This window comes from Perna viridis, chromosome 15, assembly GCF_037379345.1.
Source record: "Perna viridis isolate PV_CMFRI_1.1 ecotype Kerala chromosome 15, ASM3737934v1, whole genome shotgun sequence".
NCBI lineage: Eukaryota > Metazoa > Mollusca > Bivalvia > Mytilida > Mytilidae > Perna > Perna viridis.
This window is the reverse complement of record NC_142459.1, coordinates 23,658,912-23,684,310: the sequence shown is the minus strand read 5'-3', so window position 1 is coordinate 23,684,310 and position 25,399 is coordinate 23,658,912. Positions and strand designations below refer to the sequence as shown.

General features: G+C 34.8%; 1 protein-coding gene across 2 annotated transcripts; it reads left to right on the top strand.

Annotated features, from left to right (window-relative positions):
* The first annotated feature begins 501 nt into the window (after nt 1–501).
* On the top strand, nt 502–22,978 carry LOC148597537 (uncharacterized). 2 transcript variants are annotated; one of them, XM_088564338.1, is made up of 9 exons: nt 502–610; nt 6,732–6,964; nt 9,505–9,618; nt 10,345–10,523; nt 11,129–12,082; nt 14,753–16,246; nt 18,182–18,336; nt 18,864–18,973; nt 20,529–22,978. In XM_088564338.1, the coding sequence occupies exons 2-9, from the start codon at nt 6,733–6,735 to the stop codon at nt 21,158–21,160; spliced, it is 3,870 nt and encodes a 1,289-aa protein (XP_088420464.1). In that variant the 5' UTR covers nt 502–610; nt 6,732; the 3' UTR covers nt 21,161–22,978. The 2 variants fall into 2 exon arrangements, with proteins under 2 accessions (XP_088420464.1, XP_088420465.1); XM_088564339.1 differs by lacking the exon at nt 502–610 and adding an exon at nt 1,339–1,523.
* Nucleotides 22,979–25,399: the final 2,421 nt, after the last annotated feature.

Here is a 25,399-nt window from a genome sequence, read left to right as displayed (position 1 = left end):
TTTATTTGTTATTCAGTAAATAATACATAGGTACACATTGTAATATTCTGCGGTATCTTATCTGTTAATCATTGAAAATGCACTAAAATGCAACCAATTTTAGGGGCATTTTTGTTCTGTGATTAAATAGTCAACTTTTGTCGGAAAAAGTTCTTTTTTTTTACATTTTTGAAATTCTATAAATGTGATCTTTACATGTTTCTTGTTTTCCGATAGCTGCAATGAATCGCGTATCAAAGTGTTTTGGGGTCGATTGATCTTTAACCCCTTCTCTAATTAATGCAAAATAACAGAAAACTTTACCACTTTTCAGTTACTTTTCAATGGTATTAAAAAACTACATTGATTTATCTTTCCATTGGCATATGATATAGCCGTATACCCTCTAGGCCCATTATAAAAGTCGAAAAATCCTTAGCCGTCCGCAGCACTATAAAATAACCGCCCTTTATACCAATGGCTGATTAAATGTTTATATCGCTTTGTACTTTATCATTTACTTTTAGCTCAGATCATCCATGACGGAAACTTAACCAACCACCTTGTTAAATACCTAATGTTAAAACGCAAAATATACGTGTGTTGTGTACTTATTTATTACACCTTTGAGGTAAGACAATTGTATATGTATGTGTATAAATTTTGTAGTGTGTACAACGGTAATATAGATATTAATATAGACATTTACCAAAATAGCTTATATTTCAGTTTCTACGATTTTAAACTGATATATGTATTACGTGTCAGTATTTGAAACTGATCAAACTTGTTCTCAACTTGTTTCAAAATATGTTATATTTGTTCCGTCTCGGGGATCGATCTACCGTTTCCATACTTGAATCAAAATGACATAACCACTAAATATATTAAAATTAGAATCCTCATATCGTCCTATTCTAAATACGGCAACAGAAAGAGGTCGAACAACACGAAAACAACATTGAATTTACTTTCATAACATTAACGAAATTACAAAACATTAATTTCAGTCAAATCCATCTTCAAATTTGACATTTGTGGATACGCCAATGTGGATACCTTGTTTGATATGTGTTTTCTATCGGATTGTCTTCAGTTTTCCCGAGGAAGGGTTCAGGGTAGGGAGGACTTCCACAATTTAAATTAAATTTCTAGATATGACCCTACCCCTTCCCTTTCTTAAATTTCTGAATGTGCTCCTGATTTCGTAAATTTAGTAAAAATGTCACTATTGGAGATTGGCCGATATGAGTGTTGTTGATTCCTACTCCTTGTTGCCCCCTTTATTGTATTTCGCCATTCGTCTGTGTACATTGATATTGATTCACTTTAAATTCACAGCTCTGTGCAGGATACAGGATACAATCTAATAAGAAGTACAAAAAACTTAAAAACCAACTCTCTGTCTTGCATGTCATGCATTTCCTTCCACACAAACATTAATTGAATACATGTGTACTACTTTAACATTACATTTACTTTTCGACTCACCTTTGGAGTGGGTGAGTGGATGCACATATGGATAAATGAAGATAGAGACTAAGGTACTTATCATAATACTATATGTAGATGGATGGTGATGTTACAGCAGGAAAATAAAAGCTCACGTCATACACGATGATAGAAACCAGACTCGTGATCCAGTTTTTATACCCGCCACATTCTGTCGTCCCCTTTTTTCATCAACCGGATTAGAAGTGTTGCTGCGTTATTGCTCGTTAGTTTGATCAAGCTTATTCGCTGCCTTATTGTTCACTAGCTTGAGTTTGGTTTTACATAGCGGGGTATCACTTAAATGATTGATTATTGCCTTTCATTTGTAAATTTCTTTATTGATGTTGAGTTTCTACAAAAATATACATTTGTATCTTTTGGCATTATACCAACGGCATGTCCTTTTTTTTACATGATAGAGGAAATTTACCATGTACACCCTTTATAAATGACAACTTACACGAACGGATTTGCATGTTAAACGCGTTTTGTTTTGTAATATTAATGTATTTACATAATATATAAGTTCATGCTTTTGAACCATTTTTGCATTTTTTTATCGTGACCAACTAACGATTCGCCCAGATAAAACGTAGAAATTTGACAAGAGCTGTATATTGCATTAAGTGCATACAGTTTTCTTGGAAAAGGGAGGGAGTAAATTTATATTTAAAGTTTTGCCTAAATAATTTTAAGAAACACGGTGAGGGAGGGGGTAATTATATACTTCCTTCACGCCGTGACTGAGTTACCACGCTTGCTGATAAATGATTCTGTATTTTCCAAAAGCCTGTCTCTAAGGCAACTACATGTCTGGTACATTAATAAGTCAGAATAGTGGCTTCTTGCTCTTGCATACATTAACAAGTGAGAAATATACTAGTAAAGAGCATATGCAGGGGAACATGGCACTATAGTATACATGTATTAGTGCATATGAAAGAGAAATTCTGAATATTCTCATTGTTTTTGTTTTTTGTACTGTAATGACTACTGTCGGTCGTCGAATTCGAGGTGAAGGTCTAAATACAACGCAGAGGAAACTGTGTCGGTGAATAGTGTAACTTACAGTTCTTGTGGATAAATGAACAGAAGCCATTCCCAAAACTGATTTGTTCAACGTGTCATAGTTTTCCTTTCCTCTTTTGTCTACCCCGGACTTGACTTTTTATGAGCAATTCGGCGGGTGTTTCTAGAAAAGGAGAGGACGCTTACCCTACCGGTGCACCTGGTCCATGCTCCCGTTTTTTAGTGGAGTACGAGTTGCTCATTTGCTTTTGTTACTTTGTATGTATGATTTTAGTTATGTGTTCTTTGTTGTGTATGTCTGTTTTCTATGTCTGGTCTTTGTCCGTGGATTGCATTCTTTTGGTTACCGCCATAGCCTTGGTTTCCTTGATTACTCTTTGATTACCGCTATAATCTTGGTTCCCTTGATTACTCTTTGATTTCCGCTATAACCTTGGTTTCCTTGATTACTCTTCCAAATTTAGGATTGTTAATTGAGATACCATCGTTAATATATCGATATGTGAAATTAAATGATCTTGTCTTTCACATACTTGTGAAGGAACACTGATTCATACATTCACACAGAAAAAGATCGACTTAGACCCCAGACCTTAGTTAGGTTGGAAATACGAATTTGAAAAAAAAATAGTTTATACATACAATGTAGTCGTATTTTTTTTAAAGAGAGAGTCTCTTCCGTATACATACAAGCATCTGGTCCCATTGCTATTTGTGACGTCATCAATTCCAAAGACTTTCACTGGAAAAAAAATATTCTCAGACTAAAATAATTTAAACTTTTGTGGTGCACAGGCATGAAACTACAAATCATGTACAAGTCGATCCTAATTAGTACTAAGTAGATAGGCGAAGAGGTCAAAAGGTAGAATTTATAAATACGTAGTTTCTAATGTTGAACTTCAATTTTATTTGAAAAATAAAAATGTAATTGTTATATTGATTTACGTAAAAGATTTATAAAAAAAGTATTATTGGTCTAGGCCTTCCGCCTTGAAACTTGTTCAACTACTAGCTGTTGAAAACACAAAAGAGTTATGCAATTTAGGCAAATATTTATGTCATGCATTTACAATAAGAAACGCATCTATATAATATTGTAACAATAATTTCTGACGTCTATATGTCATTGTTTATTTTTTTGTTCACCTTATACTGATAAACAGTAAAGTTTAAAGTTAATAAAGAATTGAATTGACAATCATTTAACAAGCTTTATTATTAGAACCATTGCAAAGAAATGGTGTATGATTTATTCTGTGTTATTATGACACAAAAGATTTTCAATTAAATGCATTTTAGTAAAAATACTGTACATGTGTATACAAGTTCAAGATTTTAAATGGTATATATTATGGTGTCAATTTCTCGAATAATATCTTTTCATTGTAGAATCTACAAAATTCATTCATAACTCTTACAAGAGGTATAATGACAATACAAACGATATCCATGAGAAAAGATTGATTGATTGATTGTTGGGGTTTAACGTCCCCTGAGAAAAGAAGGGATTTTTTGGGTGTATCCGTGATATCAGACAGGGGACCGTAAATATTAACATTCTACACACCGCGCGAAGCCAGTCAAGAAAATTATTGAGTGTGGAACTCAGTAAGCAGCGAGCAGCTTATGTAAATCGCGAACAAAAGAAATGCAGAACCATAATTTATTCAGGAATAAGATCCACGAATATAACAACTTTTCAGCCAACATTCTGCGTCGATTCTTTCTTATCTCGTCCCCTTAACTCGTAAAAATTACAGTTCAGGGATCATCAATATTTGATAGCCATTATTGTTTTTGAAGATGACGAATACTCAAATTGATGTAATTGTATACCGCACGTCACAGTAACCGAACTTCCGGGAACACCTAAAATGATTAAGTTCATCAACTGTTAATTTGGTCCTATTCGACCATAAAAATCATACATACATATCACCAAGAATAATAAATAGGTGTAAAACTGCACGGAATTCTACATGCTTGAATTCACAGTTTACCTTAAAATGTTTGCAACGGTAAAGAACTTTAAAATATATGTACATGACTGTATTTATGTAATTCAAATCTTCACAAACAGTTTGTTAGTCACTAAAACTTTTAGAACATGGTCTGAATTTTAAAATGTCTTCCGTTTAGTGTTTTAAATCACTGATCATTTTCATGTGTAATAATAAAGCATGATGCGCTCCACAAAATTCACATTAGTCCAGGCGAGATCAAACCCTAGACATCTGGGTCTGTACTGGAAGCCGCCGCCCTGTCAACTGAGCCAAAAGAGCACAACTTAGCTAATGGAGCATGGATTTTAAATCTTCGATCTTTTCAAATATGCAGCAAGTGTTTTTTTTTAATATACTAGTCGGGCTGCATATTTGATAATGGGAGCAAGTCCCTGTGATGTGTGCAAGGAAGTCACCGCTAAAAGTGAAGCAATGAGCTTATGGAGTTTCATCAGTGGTCCTTTTCACAAAAAATCGTAAGTGTAAAATTAGTCGTAAGTTATGACGTCATAGTAAATAAAAGTATTGTGACGTCATAACTTACGACTAATTTTACTCATACGATTTTTTTGTGAAAAGGATTCGGATCAAGCTCCTTTGATTAATGTGAAGTTCTATCAAAATGCTTCTGAATACCTACTTACCTATCCTCTTCGCTCCGGTTGGAACATAAGGTGAACTCAAGTTCGTCTCTTTACCTTTGGCACTGCCCAATCCCATGTCATCTGAAGTTCTTTGAGTTCGTGTTCTACTGTCCTTCGCCAAGTTGTTTTAGGTCATAAGTCATCATCTTTGCTGTTTTTGGTAATAGTACTAATACTCGAGCTTTCCATTCTAAAACACGACCCAGCCATCGGAAGCTTCTTGTTTGATTTGTTGTATTATACAGATGGACTGTCATTTTTTAATATTTTATTGGGCAAAGATATTCTGAAGATCCATCGGAGGCAGCTGTAATGAAAACTAGACAGTGCTTACAAATGATGTATCTTACAAGTAAAATCAAGTTTTCTATGTAACAACACTGAAAGTTGGTATCAAATGTACGACTCTTGAATTCCCCATGATTCGTCTTAGAAAATCTTAGTTACTGGTAAACGTAATACAAACGCAAATCAAAATACCGACAATCCATAACTTAGCAACATAAATAGTTCAAAGCATGAAATGGTTACATCTGTAGTTAGACATTGTAGGAAAATGTCGGTGATTTCTTTTCAGCAATAACTATAGTTGACTCTTTCTGCTTTATTTTAAAGCAGAAAGAGGGCGGATTTCCATTTTTTTTTTGTAACGCTATGGAGTAGTTCCGATAACCTATGACCTGCTGTGATGCTTAAAATATTTAATATCCCTGATTTTGTTACTTGTAGATCTTGTTACTCTTGTGTATATTTTTTTCTACTGTTTAACTAAAAGTAACTGCTCAAATTTCTTCTATTTCTGTCGTTTTGTTGACTTTCTATGTAGAAACCATACAGATATCATGATATGAGTGGCACAGGGTAAATTGTATCCCATTATGTTTTATCTTTTAACTATTTATTTATTTATTTTTTATTATTATGGTTTTTTGTTATGTTGTCCCATGTATGATAATAGAGAGAACAAGTATTTTCTTTATCAAAAGTAGATGGCTCAGGATATATGTTCAAATCAACTAAATTATGAAAAGTTCAACGAGTTATTTCACTTTATTTCAAAGTTTCTGGTGCTTTTTATGGAATTCATTACATTCTTATCGATGCAGTAAATTACAAACTAACATTTACTTTTTATTTTGAGAAAACATGAGTCTCTAATGGACGAACATTGTTTAAACAAAATTTGGAATTTGCCACCCGCTGCCTAGGTCTTTCTTGTACACCCTCTTAATTTGTTCAAACTAGAGGCGGGTTCGCTGGCCGAAACCCCCTTTTGATATTGCCTTTTTTTTTTGGCAAAATTTTGGCAAATGACTACAAGATAGCCTAAAAATGCACAGCAACTCCCCAAAGTTTGAAGGTTCACTTTAATTAATTTTTATATATACACAATTACTTGTACATGTAACATAAACATCGTTTTTATACTCGAACTGACGAGATGAAACCAGCAAACTACAAGATTTAGTTATCCAAATTTTCTAAGCGCTTTGTTATCCCCTTTTTTTTCGTCGCTACGTGGCGGGGTATCACTTAATATTCCATGGTGCCTTTTTTATTTTGTTTTGTGTTTTTTTAGAATGAGTTTAAGAGAGATATTCATCTCCATGACATTGTTTTGTTCTGGATACTACAGTAAAAGTATTTTAAGTGGTGACGTTACAGTTGGAGGACTATTTCAAATTCAACTCGAAAATGAGGTAAACGGAAACTGTGATAGGATAGCTCCATTATCAGTAAAAGGTTTAGAAGCTGTGAAGTGGATTTTTAGAAAGTTAAACGAAGCCAACTATATACCTGGTGTTAACATCGGTAAGACCATGTAGATTATTTAAATACATGTGGTTACTATTACTAAGATAAATAAAGAGCTTGGCGGAGCGCAGCGTGATACGACCGCAACATATTGAACTCTGTTCACTTGAGGGGGGTGTGGACACAGTATTAGTTTTGACACACTTAAGCATAGGGACTTATAGTTCAATATGAAGCAGAACACAACAACTGGTTTAGACACTACATTACAAATTTGAAGTTTATAAGTGTAACAAGTTCTGTTTTATGTTTGCTTATCAAAAACTTTTGCCTATGCAACTACAATGTACGATTCATGTAACTAAAAACGCATTACAGATGTTAATCTAATAAGAAAACTCAGACCGGGATTTTTATATGGAGTCCATGCAATGAATTATTTTTTTCGAAATCGGACCGCAAATAAAAATTGATTTTTGGTAGGGTCGTGATCCCCTTTGGTCCCCTATAACTGCGAAAATCGTAAGAGTAATATGAAATCTTATTGAAGTTTCACAAGGAATCCAATAAAAAATGATTCGAAATTAAATAATAAAAATGATTTTTGGGGGCGTGGTCCAATTTCATACACTTTTGACTCCAAAACGGTCAAGAATAAGTCTACTCTCACGACTGCAGAAATATTGTAAAACAAAATTTCAAAAGGAACATACTGACATTCGAATAATAAAATTTGAAACAAAAATAAACTTTTCCTATCAATTTGTTTGATTATACCTCTTCGTTTCCCCCTTTAGTGCCCTATTTTCAAAACAGGAAGGGCTAAAACCTCTAAAACTATAGGGCCGTTCACCACGTCCCTAGAAACGACGTTTTCAGAGTAGTTCTCGGTAAGCATCAAAGAAATCAATAAAGGCTGGGAAATCATAGGTGTCAGATTTTCACCAATTTTGGTATATAAGCCCATAAGCCCATGATTTTTTTTCGCTGAAACTCAGTGGTAACTTGACCAGATGTAGACTTCTGTACTTATAACATCTAAGTTGATTCATTTAGTGACCCAAGTTATTGTAAAAGCTAGCGAGGCATTTGCTTTTTGTATGATAAACAAAATTGAGAGTGTGACATACTCTGAAATAAGGGGGGAAAGGACTTTTTCTGTGAAAAAAAAATGAAAATTTGACGTTTTTGAAGTACGATTTACGGAAGAACGCAGACATCGAAAAGTAGTTCATTTCAAAATACGGTTTACTCTTTTAAATAAATAAAATACTACAGGAATACTTCTCCAATTTAAAATAATCTACTTATAAAAAATGGTTACCATGACGATTTAAAAAAAATACCAAATGAAATTTTAACACAATATTTTTGATATATGATGTAATATGAACACTTAAAATTACAAAATGACTAATGATTTAATAATGTTTTCTTAAAAGAGTGTGTATTTATTTAACTATTATTTAAACTGTGAAAGTTAAGATATTTGTATGATAGAAACAAGAGGTACACAGGAGCTTGAATCTCTCACTTGATTCTATTTTCGCTCTTCAAGAGTTTTAACTCTAACATTGAGTCGTCCAATAACTTTAACCCAAGATGCTTTTGTAGGCCTTATCATGGATATCATTTCATCATTTTAACGTATGTTTCTATCTATTATAGTTTTTAAGATAGTCGCCGAAAACTCAAGAAGTCATTTTTCGCCTTTCAAGGGCAATAACTCTAACAAAGAGTTAACTTACAACTTATACCCAATATAGAATTTTGCATGCCTTATCACGATTGCTATCACATTTGTCCAATGAAATGCGAGGTTGTAAGCTGCATCGGTTAGATGGCCATGGTTAAGCAAAATGGATGTCATGTGATGTCATAGCTAACTCGGAACTGTATACCGACAGCGTCGGAACAAGAAAGTCATATTTCTATACTCAGAACAATGTAACTGTATTTGTTTTCCCAAAATTTGTGAGATATTCAAATTGCAATTAATAAGTAAACTTAAGTTCAAATTCTTTAACTCAAATTATTCGGTCTCAAATGTATAATAAATATGAATTTCTATGAAAAAACTAATGCTCAATTTTTTTTTACTGTGGACAAAATGAAGTTTATTGATATTTATTAATTCCTTTCCCATAACATGAATTGGATATAAACGTTACAATATTTTCCTTTTTAATTAGTTTTAACATATAACGAATAACGTACAAAAGGGATAAGACACAAGTACATCTTACTATGAAGTCCTACCCCGTTATAGAAATACACAATAATCTTATGAGCATGCGCATACCGAAATATATTTATTTTGAAAATTAGTGATATAAACAGATGAAGAAAGGGCGAAATAAGCTTTAAAAGGTTAAGTATGGAAGAGAAAAGCCAAACAAAATAAGACGTGTACTTCCGTGTCATTTTTAATCATAAACCAAATACAAAGTTAGATTCTTGTACTGACTGACAAAACAGGATATTACAACTTAGAAAAAAAAACTTAACGAGTGTGATGAGATGCGACTAGATTAGTTAAATGAGAGGGCTTACATTGGACATATCATATCGATAAAATTTAAGAATTTCTATTCCAGGTTTAGATGTCTGGCCAACCTGCGGAACTACATCTCGTGCAATAGACCATACGGTTGATATGTTACTAAGGATACGAGAGGAGAGGACGAATCTATCATCCATACCACTTGTAGGTTAGTAAATCAAAGTACTGTGTTACCGAATCAATTAGGACCCATACAACCTGTAAATTTGTTTAGTAAATCAAGGTACTATGTTACCGAGTCGATTAGGACACATACATTTGTACAACTTGTAAATTGGTAAATCAGGGCACTATGTTATTGAATTGAATATGATACAAACATATCACTGATTTCAAAAGTTATGTTCCTTACCCTAGGTCTACCTCCTCAAGATATATGTCATTTATAGGTTACTAGTGTTAAAACAAAGTAACTAGAACATTGTATTGTGATTCCGAGTCAAACGCCCGAAGATACGACGTTAGTACTGTGGTACTGAGTCAATTGAGATATATACCAGGTCTAAGTTATTAAAATATAATATTCTTACATTGAGTCAATAAAGATGAAGACTAGTTGTAGTTCAGTAAAACAGAACTTGGTTACCGAGTCAACTAAAATATAGAACACGTGTAGTAAATCAAAATACTTCTAACTAAGTCGAAGTATTTCTTAATGAGCAAACTAAGGTCTAAACCACTCTAAGTTTACCAGAGTATTATGCTAAAACTTAGTGTGTAGTGTTTCAAAGTACTGCTGTACTGATGTTTATTTTTATTCTTTAGAAGGTAGTTAGCTTTTTTCTGCTTGTTATTGTCTTTGTTTTTTGTTTTTTTTTTACTTTCGTCTATGTTGTTTGGTTTTACTATCATATTCTCTTATTTTCTAATGTAGGTCTCATTGGCCCGGAGTACAGCAGTGAGGCTCGGATGGTTTCTTACATGCTTAGTACACAAAGGTCAGAAGATAAAGTGTTACAGGTCGGATTCTCTACAACTGCTGCGTCACTCAGTGATTCCAACATATACAATAATTTTGTCAGAGTTGTTCCTAGTGATGCTGTCCAAAGTAAGGTAAGCGTAAAGTCAAATGTTGTTCCGAGTGATGCTGTCCAAAATGAGGTATGCCTTAATTTCTGATCACTTTCCCTTTTGAATACCAGCTGATGCCCTCCTCTTGTATTTCAAGCATACTTTAACTGCCATTCTCCTGTTTAAAGGATAGGCATGTACTAGATATTTAAACACCTTTACACTCTGCCATATCTAGTAATTAATGGCGCCTCTTTATGCCAATAGGTAATGTACACAGCAATGAACTTTGCAGATTTTAACGAGTAATGTCCATGACTAATGAAAATTTACCCATCCTGTAAAGCAGAGCCTATAGGCGACTGGAGGGATATGTAGAAAATTATGAAGTTGTCTGCGGAGGATAATATGTAACTACATGGGTCATTATTTTGTGTACATTCTGCTTACAGCTTTTTAGCTTTCTTTTAAGTCTCATTATTGATATTTTTTTTTCTAAAATCTATATTGCGAGCTTAAATGGGGGAAGTTGCATGCAGTCCTCTCTGATCAAATTTTCACATAACAGGCTATACTACCAATCGCTCGATTTTTAAAAATAATTAGATGACATATTGTTTATGAACAATGTATTTCTATTTTATCAGGTGATGGTTGCCCTTATGAAAGAGCTACAATGGAACTACATAGCTATTATCTATGACAATGATATATACGGCATAGAGGGAAAAGACGGTTTGGCGACACAAGCGGCCGCTAACTCCATCTGCATTGCTAAAAACGTCTCTCTCCTTGCCGGACCTCTCAATTTGTCAAATCTTCAGCAAACTCTAAGAGATATTATAACGAACACTGAAAGTCCGATTCATGGCGTTGTAGTTTTTGCTAGTGATTCACATGTTAACTCAATTATGTCTGCTGCGACCAGTTTAAAAAACGTTATTACCGATCCCTTGTCGTTCATTCTGTCCGAAGCGGTTGGGCTCTCAGATATTTTCTTTAAAACAAGTAATGGAGTTTTATATTCTGCCGCTAAAGGAGTGTATGCTGTCAACCCCCCACGTCTTTATGTTAACGAATTTGAAACATACTGGAAAAATATGTTTAAAAATGTTTCGGCAGTTGTCGAAGAGTCTCATAGTAATCCTTGGTTACGGAATGTTTACAGTCATTATTCTGGGGGTTGTCTGCCATCAAATGACCCAGAAACTCCCGGGTGTATTAATCTTGGTCAATCTCAGCTTACAGCTGTTGGTGAAAAGTCAAGCTGGACGAGTTATGCTATGAAAGCCGCTTATGTTGTAGCAAAATCTTTAAATGACATTCACAGCCGCTTATGTTCAGGGGGAATTTCAGGAATTTGCTCCTCTTTAAAGAACGCAATACATGAAGACAGAGGTTCAATTCTGACGAGATTTAGAAATGATCGGTCACCTATCAACTTTAAACAAGACTTTCCGTTTTCTCCCGCAGAGTTTGCAAACATTTCTGTCACATTTAAAGGATATAATGAGGTACAACATTGGGAAGGTTTTCCTGAATACGAAGTCCATCAATATAGAAAATGTATCAGCGATAATTCAAAGTTTTGCTTTGAGGAGGTGAGCTTCTGTATAAAACCTGCAAACACACCTCTATGTCGGTTTACTCTACATAGTGGGTACTGACAGTATATATTAATAGTACATGTATAAGTAGCCGTAAACCCATCACGGTTATGTATAATATATGTGTGCCATTGTGACAGAAATTAACATTATTATAACTGAAAATGGTATACATGTACGTAGAAAATTCAAACAAGAGGCTCCCAGGAACCTGAATCGCTCATCTGGTTAAAGGGCAATAACTGACAAGGAGTTGTCTGTCCATTCTGACTCCATGTAGACTTTGGTAGAACGTATCATAAGGATCATTTCATCAACTGAAAGTTTCATTCATTCTATTATAGTTTTCAAGATATTGGGTGAAAACTGCGAAAAACAATGTTTTGCCTTTCAAAGGCAACAACTCTAACATAGAGTCGTCTGACAACTTTGATTCTTGGAGGCTTTTGTAAGCCTCATAATAAGGATCGTTTCAGCAATTGAAAGTGTCATTCTATCAATCATAGTTTTCAAGACAGCTGAAAACTAAAAAAAAAACTGTCATTTTTCTCCTCTCAAAGGCATTGACTCTTACATGGAGTCCTAACAAGTTTGATCCCTTGGATACTTTTGTAGGCCTTATAATAAGGATCATTTCAACTATTGAAAGATATTAGCTGAACAGAAAGGTTTTTGGGATATATATGCACAAAACTACTGTCCGGTCCCTATGTCCTTTTTTAGCTCAACTTGCCAAAGGCCAAGTGAGCTTACGCCATCACTTGGCGTCCGTTGTCGTCGTGGAGAAATTTAAAAAAAATCTTCTCCTCTGAAGCTACTGGACTGACAGGTTATTAACCTGGCATGATTGGTCCTTAGGGTGTTCTGCACAAAGTAAACTTTGTAATTTTTTATCCATAAAAAAACATGGCCGCTGTTACTAAAAATAGAACATTGGGGTCAGATTGCAGTTTTTTTGCAAAACCGTTGCCTTTAGCAAATTTCTGGCATGGGTAAAATTGTTCAGCATCATGAGATGGACCTATGCCAAAATTTCAAAACGATTGGTCAACTGATGTAGGAGTTACAGTCCCTGAAACAGTTTTTTTTGCATTTTTTGCATGTGCAACTTTGAAAATCTTTTTCTCAGAATTCAATGAAAGTTGGCGTTTATGTTTCTTAGAGTATCACACACTAATTGACCGTTGGGATTGTTGATTCATGTAAAAACATGGCTGCCATTACTAAAAATAGAACATAGGAGTCAGATGGCAGTTTTTTTGCAAATAACTCAAAAAACCGTTGCCTTTTCCACATTTCTGTCATTGGGTAAAATTGCTAAGCATCATGAGAAGGACGTATGCCGAAATATTCAAAACCATTCATTGACTAATGTAGGAGTTGCGACCCCTGAAACAGTTTTTTGTTGTTTTTTTTTCACATGTACAACTTTGAAAATATTCTCTTAAACCATTTAAGATCATTGAATGAAAATAAGCATAATAGTTCTTTAGTGCATTGTGCTCAAAATGACTGTTGTGATTTTTAATCCGTGAATAGATATGGCTGCCTATACTAAAAATGGAACTTAGAGGTCATAAGACAGGTTTTTGAAAAAAAAATCAAAAATTGTTGCATTTAGCAAAATTCTGGTTCAGGTCATGAAAATGCTATGAAAAGCATTTCCTGCATTTGACAATTTTGTTGATTTTAACTTAGCCTGTCTCATTCCTCATTTTCAAATAAGCAAATGGTTAACAAGGTGAGCGATTCAGGCTCTCTTGAGCCTCTAGTTTACTAACGACGTCCATGTTTTTAACCAACCAAAAATCCAAACAATTATTTTGTGCAGGATACCCTAAAAAAATCCTTTATTGAATTCTGTATAGTAGTTTCTTCGAAGATTTTTGAAAGTAATAACATCAAAAACAGCAAAAAAACGCCCAAAAAGGCCAATAACTCCAGCATGGGTCAACAGATTTTCACCAACATTTGACCACAGATAGATATAATCATACTGAATACTTTTACTCACGACACAATTTTGTTAAACCTAACGGTTTTGGAGATATATGCAAAAATCTGCTGTCAGACCCATATGTTCTATTTTTAGTAACGGCGGCCACGTTTTTTAATTGATCATAAATTCTTACGGTCATTTTGTGCAGAATACTCTAAGGAACATTCATTACAAATTTCATTGAAATCTATTCAGTAGTTTCAGAGGAGAAGATGTTTGAAGAATTGTTAACGACGACGAAGACGACGGACGGCTAGTGATACATGTATATTGCTTAAGGCAAACAATCTGAACCCGCTCTAAACTTTCTCTTTGGTTGTAGTTTAACTTTAACATTCATTTCGTCCATGATAAAAATAGTTATGTTTGGCGCCATTGCATACACGTACATACGTTGTATGTGGTGTGTATTTGGAAAAAAAATTTAATATACATGTACATGTAGATCTAGAAGACTAACAATACGTTTGATATATAAAAAAAATTTCAAGATAAACGAACTTGTTACATGGTTATGATTTTCTATGAATTAAGATCTTTTATTTCTTTCAATATTTTTGTTGAATTTTGCTTGATTAAAATATAGGATATTAGGTCCGTGTATAAACTTAATTAATAAATATATCAATTTACTGTATGTACAATGCAATGACTTGTTCTTTCAGTTAGGTATTTACTACGAGTCAACATTGCCAATAGACAAGTCTGTCATACGGGAGTATCACACGGACCCAAACGGAGTTACTTGGCCCGACATAAATTATGCCCAATGCCAGGAAGGAAGGATATGTAGATCATGTATAACTGTTGATAAAGCGGAAGTGATTTATTTCAAGGATGGCGATCTTATTGTCGGTGGAATTGTTCCCGTGTTTGACGCCGGTACCGACAGTCCCGTGTCTTGTGGAACCATTCGGAATAAGAATGGTAACGAAATGATTCAAGCATTTGAATACATGGTGAGCTTGGTCAACAGAAATACGGTTCCTTACGACAAATTATTTCCAGGAAAATCAGTTGGGTTGATGTTCATAAATAGCTGCGATCAACCTCTTTTAATGAAACAGAAATTATTGAATCTTTTTCATGAAGGAGTGTTCGTACGGAATGGGAAGACTATAAATCTAAGAGAAAAATTAATAGGATTTGCAGGGCCTTACTCCAGTAGTTTAAGCGTAGCAACTTCGAGCATATTTTCAGACTTTGGGTACGTGCAAGTCGCTTTTGCATCTACAGCCACTGACTTAAGTGATAGAGAAAAGTACCCGTATTACACAAGAGTTTCCACTCCTGATAGTAAACAAGCTAAGGCAATGATCAGCATAATTAAACATAAGTTTTATAGTTCCAGCTACATCCAAATTGTCTATAGCAAAGGTACGTATGGAGAAGCGGGAAGAGACGCCATTAAAAAGGAAGCGGAAGTAGGAAAAGTTTGTATTATTCAAGAAATTGAGGTAGACGAAAATAGCAATTTTAACATAGTACTTCCGAAATTGCGCAGCCGCCCGTTTGCTAAAATAGTTATTTTGTTTTTAAGAGCACACCAGATTGACCTAATTGCACCTTCTATGAATCGCGATATGGAGTATGGGGAATTCATGTTCATTGGATCTGAAGAATGGGGATATAGGCCCGATGCATTTACTGATAAACAAAAACTCGTAGGTTCTATCATCCTTTCACTACAGTTACCAGAGAACAAAGATTTTACCAAATATTTACAAGGGATTACAATATCCACAAAATCGGATAATCCCTGGCTTCAGGAATACATCGCAGCGAAATACAGTTGTCATATTGCCCTCAGTTACGATAAAACTTTCACTACAGCTTGCCATCCGGATATGAGACTAGCAAATAATGATACTTACGAACAGGAAATTTGGACACCATTTGCACTGAGAGCAATGACTGCTCTTTTAGGTGGAACTAGTGAAGCTTTCGAAGATCTATGTGGTTCCAGTTCGCCTAAAATATGTGAACCATACCGGAACAACCCCCTAACTGTAAGAAACAAGATAATCAATCAAAAAATTAACAATGAGACCGGAAATAACGTAAGAGTTTTTGACAACAATGGAGATGGCATTGTTGGCTACACAATTTACAACCTACAGCGAAATCCAGACAATGCCAATAAAGTAATTTACAAACAGGTACATAGGAAGGATATTTAAGTGTCAGTTTCTGTAAGAATCAGGCAGTGGATGAAACATGGTATGAAAAAAATATTTTGATAGTAACTTGACTATTTGAACCATCAGAATCAAAGATAAAAAGCAAGATTTTTAATATCAATTAATTAAAATATTATTATATTGAAATGCACTGTAAATGAACATGTCATGGGCAGATAACTCTGTCAAAAACCTCAATTTTCTAACAATCTATTGAAACATTCCTGAGCAAATCCAGTGATACAGAAATCAAATAATTGTCTATTCAAATAGAGAAAGCATTCTTGAATGAAATTATCAGATCGGTGGGGTTTTGACGTGCATGTTTCAATGTTTTCCCATTTTGCCTGATTCTTACCAATATTTACATTTAAGAATCAGCAGGCGACTGCTTTATGTTTTATGCCTAGTATGTTCTAGGTTTTTTTTTTTTTTTTTTCACCGTAACGTTGACTCACTCAGTTTAAAATACTCTACGTACTAGTCTCTGCAAGGCTCAGACAGTCAATGGAACATGACAGCATGACTCGTATCACTGTCTGTATTATCAACTCTTTTATATAGGACGAACAAACTCAGTCGTCAGGCAAATTTTGCTCACGTGAATTTCGTATATTAATCGAGTTTCACGTAAACTTCACATGCAAATAGTTGTAATTTACACCACATTAAAATAGTCACTATTGCATGTATTTCCTGTGAAAAGTGCACATTAAATTCACGCAAAGGGTCTATTGGCGATTCACATGAATTTACGTGAAATCTGCTGTTACAAATGATTTCACATGTAGGCTATGCCTATGATGGACGGAGCTCATTGTCGTATTTTAGACAAAATGGCGCCTCCGCTCTTTCGCATTCGTCAACTTCCGTGTCGACAAATTTCTTCACTTCCGTCAGAATATTTTTAGCCGGTCTTCCATTTCACATATGTATAGGGCTTCGCTGACGCTCCGTCCATATTATTTTTTATCAAATTACGTGACGTTCATGTGCATGTTTAATCGTGTAAATGTTTTCTTTTGACTTTACGATTTAAAACGATAAATTTTCAAAGTACAACACATTTTCCCCCTTTATAATGACATTTGTTGAATAAATTGCTATTAAAATCTTGCATATGGTGTCTGCGAATATTTTAAGTTATTCGGGCAGTCAATATTGGAAAGATCAATGTCATGGTATCATTATACGTACATATAGTGATTTTAATATTGGCTAGTAGTCAGGTTCCACCGTTGTCATGAAGACTTTTATAACATTCCATGTCACCCTTACGGTCTATAGATTAAATTTACATGCAGTACATAAATGGTCACGGGTGAGATGAAAGGTCAATCATGTGCATTAATATGTGTCGTAACGTTATGCAAACATACAAACACTCCCTCTTGAAAATTGTGTAGTTTCATCGTGTGTTTACATTCCACAAACCTTCTGCAACTTTAAATAATTTGCTTTTGGTAAAGTTCCAAAAATTCCGAACGTTTCGCATTTTGTTGAAATGAAGAATTTCCAAACGACATGGATCAGAACCCGGCCAATATTTAAAAAAGTCAATATTGGAAAACCTTATGCAATTATACTTCATTGACTAACTAATCCAATATGTCATACACGTATTAGCAGATGGATAAAAGCCGTATTGGACGGCTGAATTCTATATTGGTGCATTTGGTCATATTTAAGCTAATAGGTTAGTCAACAATTCCTCACGAAAATTCGACGATACATTGAATGTACATGTAGAATTATACTGTTTTTCGATTAAAAAAAAAAAAAAGAAAAACTTGCATCTCACGCGCAAAACATAAATATTATATCCGAAATTTCAGACATTTTGTATTGTCCAGTAACGGAAGGTAGCGTGATGATTTTCTGGACTTTGTATTTCATTTGTATTGTTTTTTATAGGTTGGAACGTTTTCTATTGACGGACAAGGTTTTTCACTGGACCAACAGAACATTGTGTTGCCCGATGGGATCGATTTACCATCAGTATGCCCTAATGTAAGAGAGTGTACTTTGTGTCGGGGACCAAGACCGAATGTCACGACGACGGGTGAAAGGTACATACAAATGTAATAATATGCAGTAAATGTTTTGATTTTTTTCTCATATAGAGATACATGTACGTCATAATGCTAATTTAGTTTATGACGTCATTACTTACGATCAATTTTACACTTACGACTTTTTATGAAACTGACACCTGTTTTTTTTTTACATTTATCATTAAATTCTTATACTTTATGTAGATTCATGATGTAAAAATTACTCAAACTTTCAGTTTTATAGGAAAGTAAACCGAAAATATCTTGATAATTGTAATGCAACAAAATAAATACTGAATAATCGAATGTGTCCATCGATTTCTCCCAAATCTTTAAATATTTTTTTCTCATCGAATGTCGATTATTTACCTAGTACATGTAACTATTTAAACTCATTGGCGGATGCAATTAATTTGCGCAGATGTTTGTTACCTGTTACCAAATGGTTAATTGCTTCTACCTCATCTGTGTTTTCAGTTCTTAAAACTTTAGTCTGCACGTTAAAAAAACTTTTGATTTGAGTTCTTTTTTTTCCTTCACAGAGAATCAGGTAGTGCTGCCGTGTCGGCTCTTGGAGCCGTCGTCGGAGTGTTGGTTGTTGTCCTCCTACTTGTCGTCGTTATTGCAGTAATATTGTACCGCAGAATGAAAGGTAAATAATTAATTTACAGATTTTTTTTCATCCAAATCCAATAATCAAAGCACGATATAAGTTCATAACGTTCAAGATACAATTATCACATGACAGCTGAGAACAAACATGACAGTGCTGTAGAGTCTAAGCTCTGCTTGTTTTTGTACGGTTTCCAAGATGCCGGACAGTTATGTATCCAGGAGAGTGACACATTTTATACTATACACTGTATGGCTTGCTTTACTTTGCATGAAGGGGATACCTTTACAAAATAAAACGTTTTGTTGATTTTTTAATGAGTTATTTCCCTTAGGTGTTGTGTAACTCCCGTAAGCCCACAATGAAAGCAAAACATATTTAGATAAATAATTAGATTGGTTTAAAAAGCACATTTTTTTGAAATATTAGTATATTATGTGTATTTCAGGGTTCAATGCGATGTACAGAAATGCATAATGCGCACAACATTAACATCGCATTGTGTCACGTGACAAAAGATAACATTTGTATATAAATTAAAAGAATGGAAGATGGTATATTCCTGCTATCATTTTGATGGCTTCTCTGATCTTCAGGTCGTTTGACAATCGGATTACGTCGCGTAAAATCATTCACATTTTTCCGACCTAGCAAGATTCTTTCATTTTCTCAGAGGGCTGGGCGCAGCGTTTAGAGTGAATTTCAAACGTCAGGCGCTGTTTCAGAGCTTGTATTCTTGCTATTATTTTGATGGCTACTATTTTTGAATGTATTGAATCAGTGCTGACTTGAAAGATTTCTATCAGACTATAAAGAAACATGCAACACAAGTATGTGTGTTTCTATCTTTCTTTACATTCGATTTGTCTTTTAACGGACGTGTTATACCACCGTTCGTCTGCCTACATGTCGTACGGTAACTAAAAAAAAAATGATTTGATCGTGGATTCTAATAAATTTTCGATGCAGTGATTGTCATTATGGAAGGAAGTTGAGCCCTCTTTCTGTTTTTTTTTTACGCGGTTATGGATTTCTTTTAAACACCAATAAAAACGTAGGCTGGTAGGGCGTATCATGTACTTTTAAGAGGCGCCTCAGGCGTGTGTTTGTACGAAAAAAAAAGCAAAATTATCATGCATAACTATTTTGTAACTGTGAAACCATGTTGGGATCCATAAAATAAACATGGATGATTTAGGGTTCTTTTATTGATAAGGCAGATTGGAATCTGTTACAAATAAATTAATTGACCCTGTAATACAATAAAATACTGTAAGAGTAATCAAGGGAACCAAGGTTATAGCTGTAATCAAAAGAATGTAATCCAGGGACAAAGACCAGACATGGAAAACAGACATAAACAACAAAGAACATAAAGTAACTAAAATCATACATACAAAGTAACAAAAGTAAATGAGCAACTCGGGAATATCACCAAGTGAGATTTGCACACCGTTTTTTCTTCAACTCTCTCTACGTTCTCTATACTCATGCTGTACAAATATTTAACAACAGTTGTATGTTGCAAATTTATAATTATACGAATCGTCCTGTCGTCTGAACCTACTTTTGTTTTATGACTTTATTTGCTTAGTTTCAGAATCAAAGAAGGATAATTACAACTATCTAACACCAGTTAATGTTCCTGATCCGAATTTTTACCAAGCAAGAAATGTCGCATACATTCACGAGGAAACAAATCACGGTACTTCGAGAAACAACTGTGTTAACTCGTCCAGGTCTCAGCCACCAATTATGGATCCATACCTTGACCCGATTGATGCTTATACCTCGGATTCACATGACGGACAATCTAACCAGAGCAATACAGTACCGAAAAAAATCGATTCGATATCTTCTATTAGTAGTATGGAAAAAGACGATGGTCTTTCTTTCCATTGTGGCTCAGATCAACATCCGGGATCTTCGGATGGGAGTATAACAAAGCAGAAGCAGATAAACAGTTTAAGTGACTCAACCCCGCAAGGTGGCGCCCAGGATGACAGAAATGTGTCAACACTACAAGATGGCATTCGAAGGGACGGAAGTACTTCGTCTGCTTCTCATCCGTCTTTGTCATCGTCTTCACATTCACAAACAGGACAACCTAAATTTGATAGAAATATATCAGAACATAATAGTTTTGCACGTGATGGGTCTCCTCCATTAGCCCCGTCCAGACGACCACAACAGGTGGCTGTTGTTTCTGCTGTACCTAAATCTTAGGTAAAATACAGTCGACCAACAATAAAACTGCGTTCATACTTAGTTAAACCAAAATGATGTTATCTCGGATATGCTCGAAGTCTTTTCATCGATTATGTACTAATTAGGGCCTGGCACTTTAGTAATCACCATGGGCGTCCATCTGTAACAAGTCGTGTCCGGACTGTTACTTTAAAGGATTTTTGATTTTTGATATTTGACATGAGGGTAGATCCGCACTGTAAACATTTGTCTTTTTGCTTATACTTTTGGTATTGAGCACTAGAGTAGATCAGTTCATTGTGATGTGTTGCATGTGATGGTTGGAGATCTTTGACCTCAAGGTCAGATTAATAATTTTGCATACAAATTCTTTACCAGACTAACTTTTTTTATTGTATGCTTTTGATATTGTGCATTAGGTCAGATCAGCTCAAGACGATGTGTTGTCTCTAGGTCAAATTAATTATTTTTGTATGGTAGATTTGTGTCTGGGCTGTAACTTTTTGACATTGTCTTTTGGTTTAGGCTTTTAATTGTGATCAGCTCATGACAACGGTTAGTGATCTTTGACCTTGAACTTTGACATCAAACTAATTATTGTTGCATGACTGTTTTATGTGACAGCTGTATTATTGTGTGTTAAATTGAATGTGCTGCGCAAGGCTGATGTACAGGATTTTTACCACAGTGGGGCCAACAGAGATGGATTTTATCTCAATGATATCTTGTTTGAATTAACATGCATCAAATGTATGTCCACTTCAAACAATGTATATTGTATTCAACTTACACTTGTCTTGGTTTAGAGAGTATTAACTTTACAGTGTACAAGTACATTTTGATACAGGTGTCTTGTTGCCATTTATAAGGTCTAAGGTACAGGGTGCTTTTACTCATATTATACATGTTTACTGGTCAAATGCCAGTGATAACCGGAAGTGACGGGTTTTTGTAGTATGTATTATATTTATACTTAAATATTTTTTTGATCGAAGATATATTTTTATATTTTGACTTACAGTATTGCAGTGAATGTTTTGTAAGAGTAAAATATGTGTCAGACAGTTTATAGATACAATCATATTGTAAGTGATATTCTTTTTCTTTCTGTTGATTTCTGGGCACATTTAAATGTCAGTCTTTGTAAGAATCAGGCAGTAGGGTAAACATGGTATGAAAAAAAAACATCATTCTAATAGTTTAATTTGACTATTTGCACGATCAGCATCAAGGAAAACAGACAGTATTTTCCATATCATGCTGGACCTTTGAGTTACAATTTCATTGAAACGCAATGAAAATGAACAGTCATTGAAGCAGAGAACAAATAATGGTATTTTCTAACAGAGAAAGCATCCTTGAGTGATGTTACATTGTCATATTTGTGGCGATTTGACATGCATGCCTCTGATTTTTCCCATTTTGTCTGATTCTCACAAACACTAAAACTAAACATTCCAGTGTGTGTGTGTGTGGGGGGGGGGGGCTAAAATCAAATTTTGAAAAAAAGGCAGGATGTTGGTGTAAAGTTAAAATTTTTAGGATGAAAAAGAAGGTAAATCCATGACATAGAAAATAAAAATAAATCAGGTCAGAAATTTTACTGAAAAATTCCAGGACACGCATTTTGATCTTTAAGTTGGACCCCCACCCCCCCCCCCCCCACCTACTAGAAATTAAAATGGTTGCTCCCTAATACAAAACTTATACTCATTCATTTATAGATAATATAGAACATGTTTCACAAAAATAAGTGCAATATTGATGTGTTTTACATGTGATAGGAATAACTATATACATGATATAATTAAAAAAACACTTTATACTAGTACTGTTTTTACTAGTGTCATTTTTTGTGGGGAAAATGGGGGTCTTCGAATATCTGAACGACGTACGCCAAGATTAAATTGTTGGGGAAACTTAGTTTTTTTTATATTCAAGGGGATAGAATGACGACTGGTCGGCTCGGGGCTCGGAGTCCGGATATATGTGTCCATCTCGGTTAACATGCCTAACTTAGGCTGTTGCTTCTGTGAGCTAGCAAATAAAGATCCGACTCAGGTTGTCGGTTTAGTACAAAGCAGGGTGCGTTCGATTAGTCAATCGTACATGAAATATATGCCGTAGGACTTCGTACGATAATCAGGCAATCAATCGCATTACATGTAAAGGCCGAGAAACCAAAGAGTACAGCTAGCGACACCTCCATTGTTTCAGCATAGAGGCGTTACGTTATCGGATTGATAGATTAAAATTGATTGATTGATTTGTGTTTAACGCCCAAGCAGCAATATTTCAGCTATATCAGGACGATAAACATAAGTTGGATGATAAAATGGATGTGAAAAAATTAGGATGCGTCACAGGGGTAATGGGGTCGACGAGTTTCGATTGCCACTGGAAATTGAGAGAGGTGGGTAGGGTCGGGCAATTTAGCTTCCTGTAGCGAAGCCAAGGCTCCTACTCCTGTCGAATACCACAGCAGGATTCTTTAACGCACTATTTAGTCGATAGGTTTAGCGCTGCTGTCGGCTTACTCTTTTGACACCTGAACCTGCTCCAGGCGCGTTACCGGAAGCTGCCTGATACAAAAATGTACGTAATACATAAAGTCTCAATATCAGAACACCTGATACTCAGGCAGATAAATAAGTAGCATATGAGTTGTAGGAGTTAAAATGACCTTGAAACTGAAGATTTTTTTTATATGGCAGGATGCAATTGAAGAACACAAGGGCGAGTACCAGAAAGCACTTTCATATGTAATGTAATAAGAACTATTCATTGTTGGCCTGAAATATTTTTAAAGAATCTAGATTGAAGTTCCCAGATAATTTCCGACTTAACAGATTTGATCCAAGCAAGATCATGGTTTCTCTCGAAGTCATCGTGTTTAAAATGCACATCTGGTGCGCTACAACAAACATGATTGATTATTGGGGTTTAACGCCCGAGCAGCTATATTAAGGCGATCCACAACAAACAACAACATGCTGTAAAGTCACACACAAAAATTAATAACAGAAAATACGGAAGTTTATTTGTAGCTTTTGGCCATATAAAGTGGGTAAACAAACGGTAAAGTACCTTATATTTTATGTTGATAGGTTCTATGTACCGTATCGCTAACTTTGTATTTGTATCTATTCATAAGGCCTTCATAATAATACAAAATCTATATTTTGTTACAGCATTTGAAACGTTTTAAATTTCTTTAAATAGTAACATGTTTTTTATTTTATAATCTTCCTGTTCCTCAATATTTATTTCTGCGAAGTTTTTCAACGCATCTTGTCAAACATTTTAGACATGAACGAAAAGTGCATTTACTCTTCAGGCTTTCTTTTACATGACCATTCACGTAAGTAACCATTTCAAGTTTTTATACGCCAATATGAAAACCACTTTTCCCTCACTGGTCCGTCTTAAGATAATTATACCGCTTTCCACCCACTGGTCTGTCTAAAGAAATTGTACCGCTTTTCATTCATTGGTCCGTCCGAAGAAAATTATACCGCTTTTCACCCCCTGAGCCGTCTGAAGAAAATTATACCGCTTTCCACCCACTGGTCCGTCTAAAGAAAATTATACCGCTTTCCATCCATTGGTCCGTCTAAAGAAAATTATACCGCTTTCCACTCACTGGTCCGTCTAAAGAAAATTATACCGCTTTCCATCCATTGGTCCGTCTAAAGAAAATTATACCGCTTTCCACTCACTGGTCCGTCTAAAGAAAATTATACCGCTTTCCATCCATTGGTCCGTCTAAAGAAAATTATACCGCTTTCCATCCATTGGTCCGTCTGAAGATAATTATACCGCCACCGATCTGTCAGCTGGAGAGCGTATTGAAACTGTAATGAATCTTTGGTACAATATTTGTTTGTTTTTAACGGAAGGAGATGGCCTTGAACAGTTTGTTGGTTCATCTTTTATCATCGCAATGTGTATTGTAAAACACCAAGATGGTGTGTTCCCTTTTTTTTTTTTTTTTTTTTTTTTCTTTTTTTTTGTTTGTTTGTTTGTTTGTTAGATTTTAACCGTATAATGTAGAATATATAGCTTGTTAACTCTCCTTTTATCCCATTATACTTCTACTCACGTGTGAATGTCTTGCTCTGGAGTCGTTCGTTTCATCTCTTACCAACCGCTGCAGATAGGCCTTTCGAAATTTTCGGACACTATTTAAATCAAACGTCAGATAAGGCAATGCAAAATCATTTACTTTTCCCCGACTTTACAATATTATTGCAATTT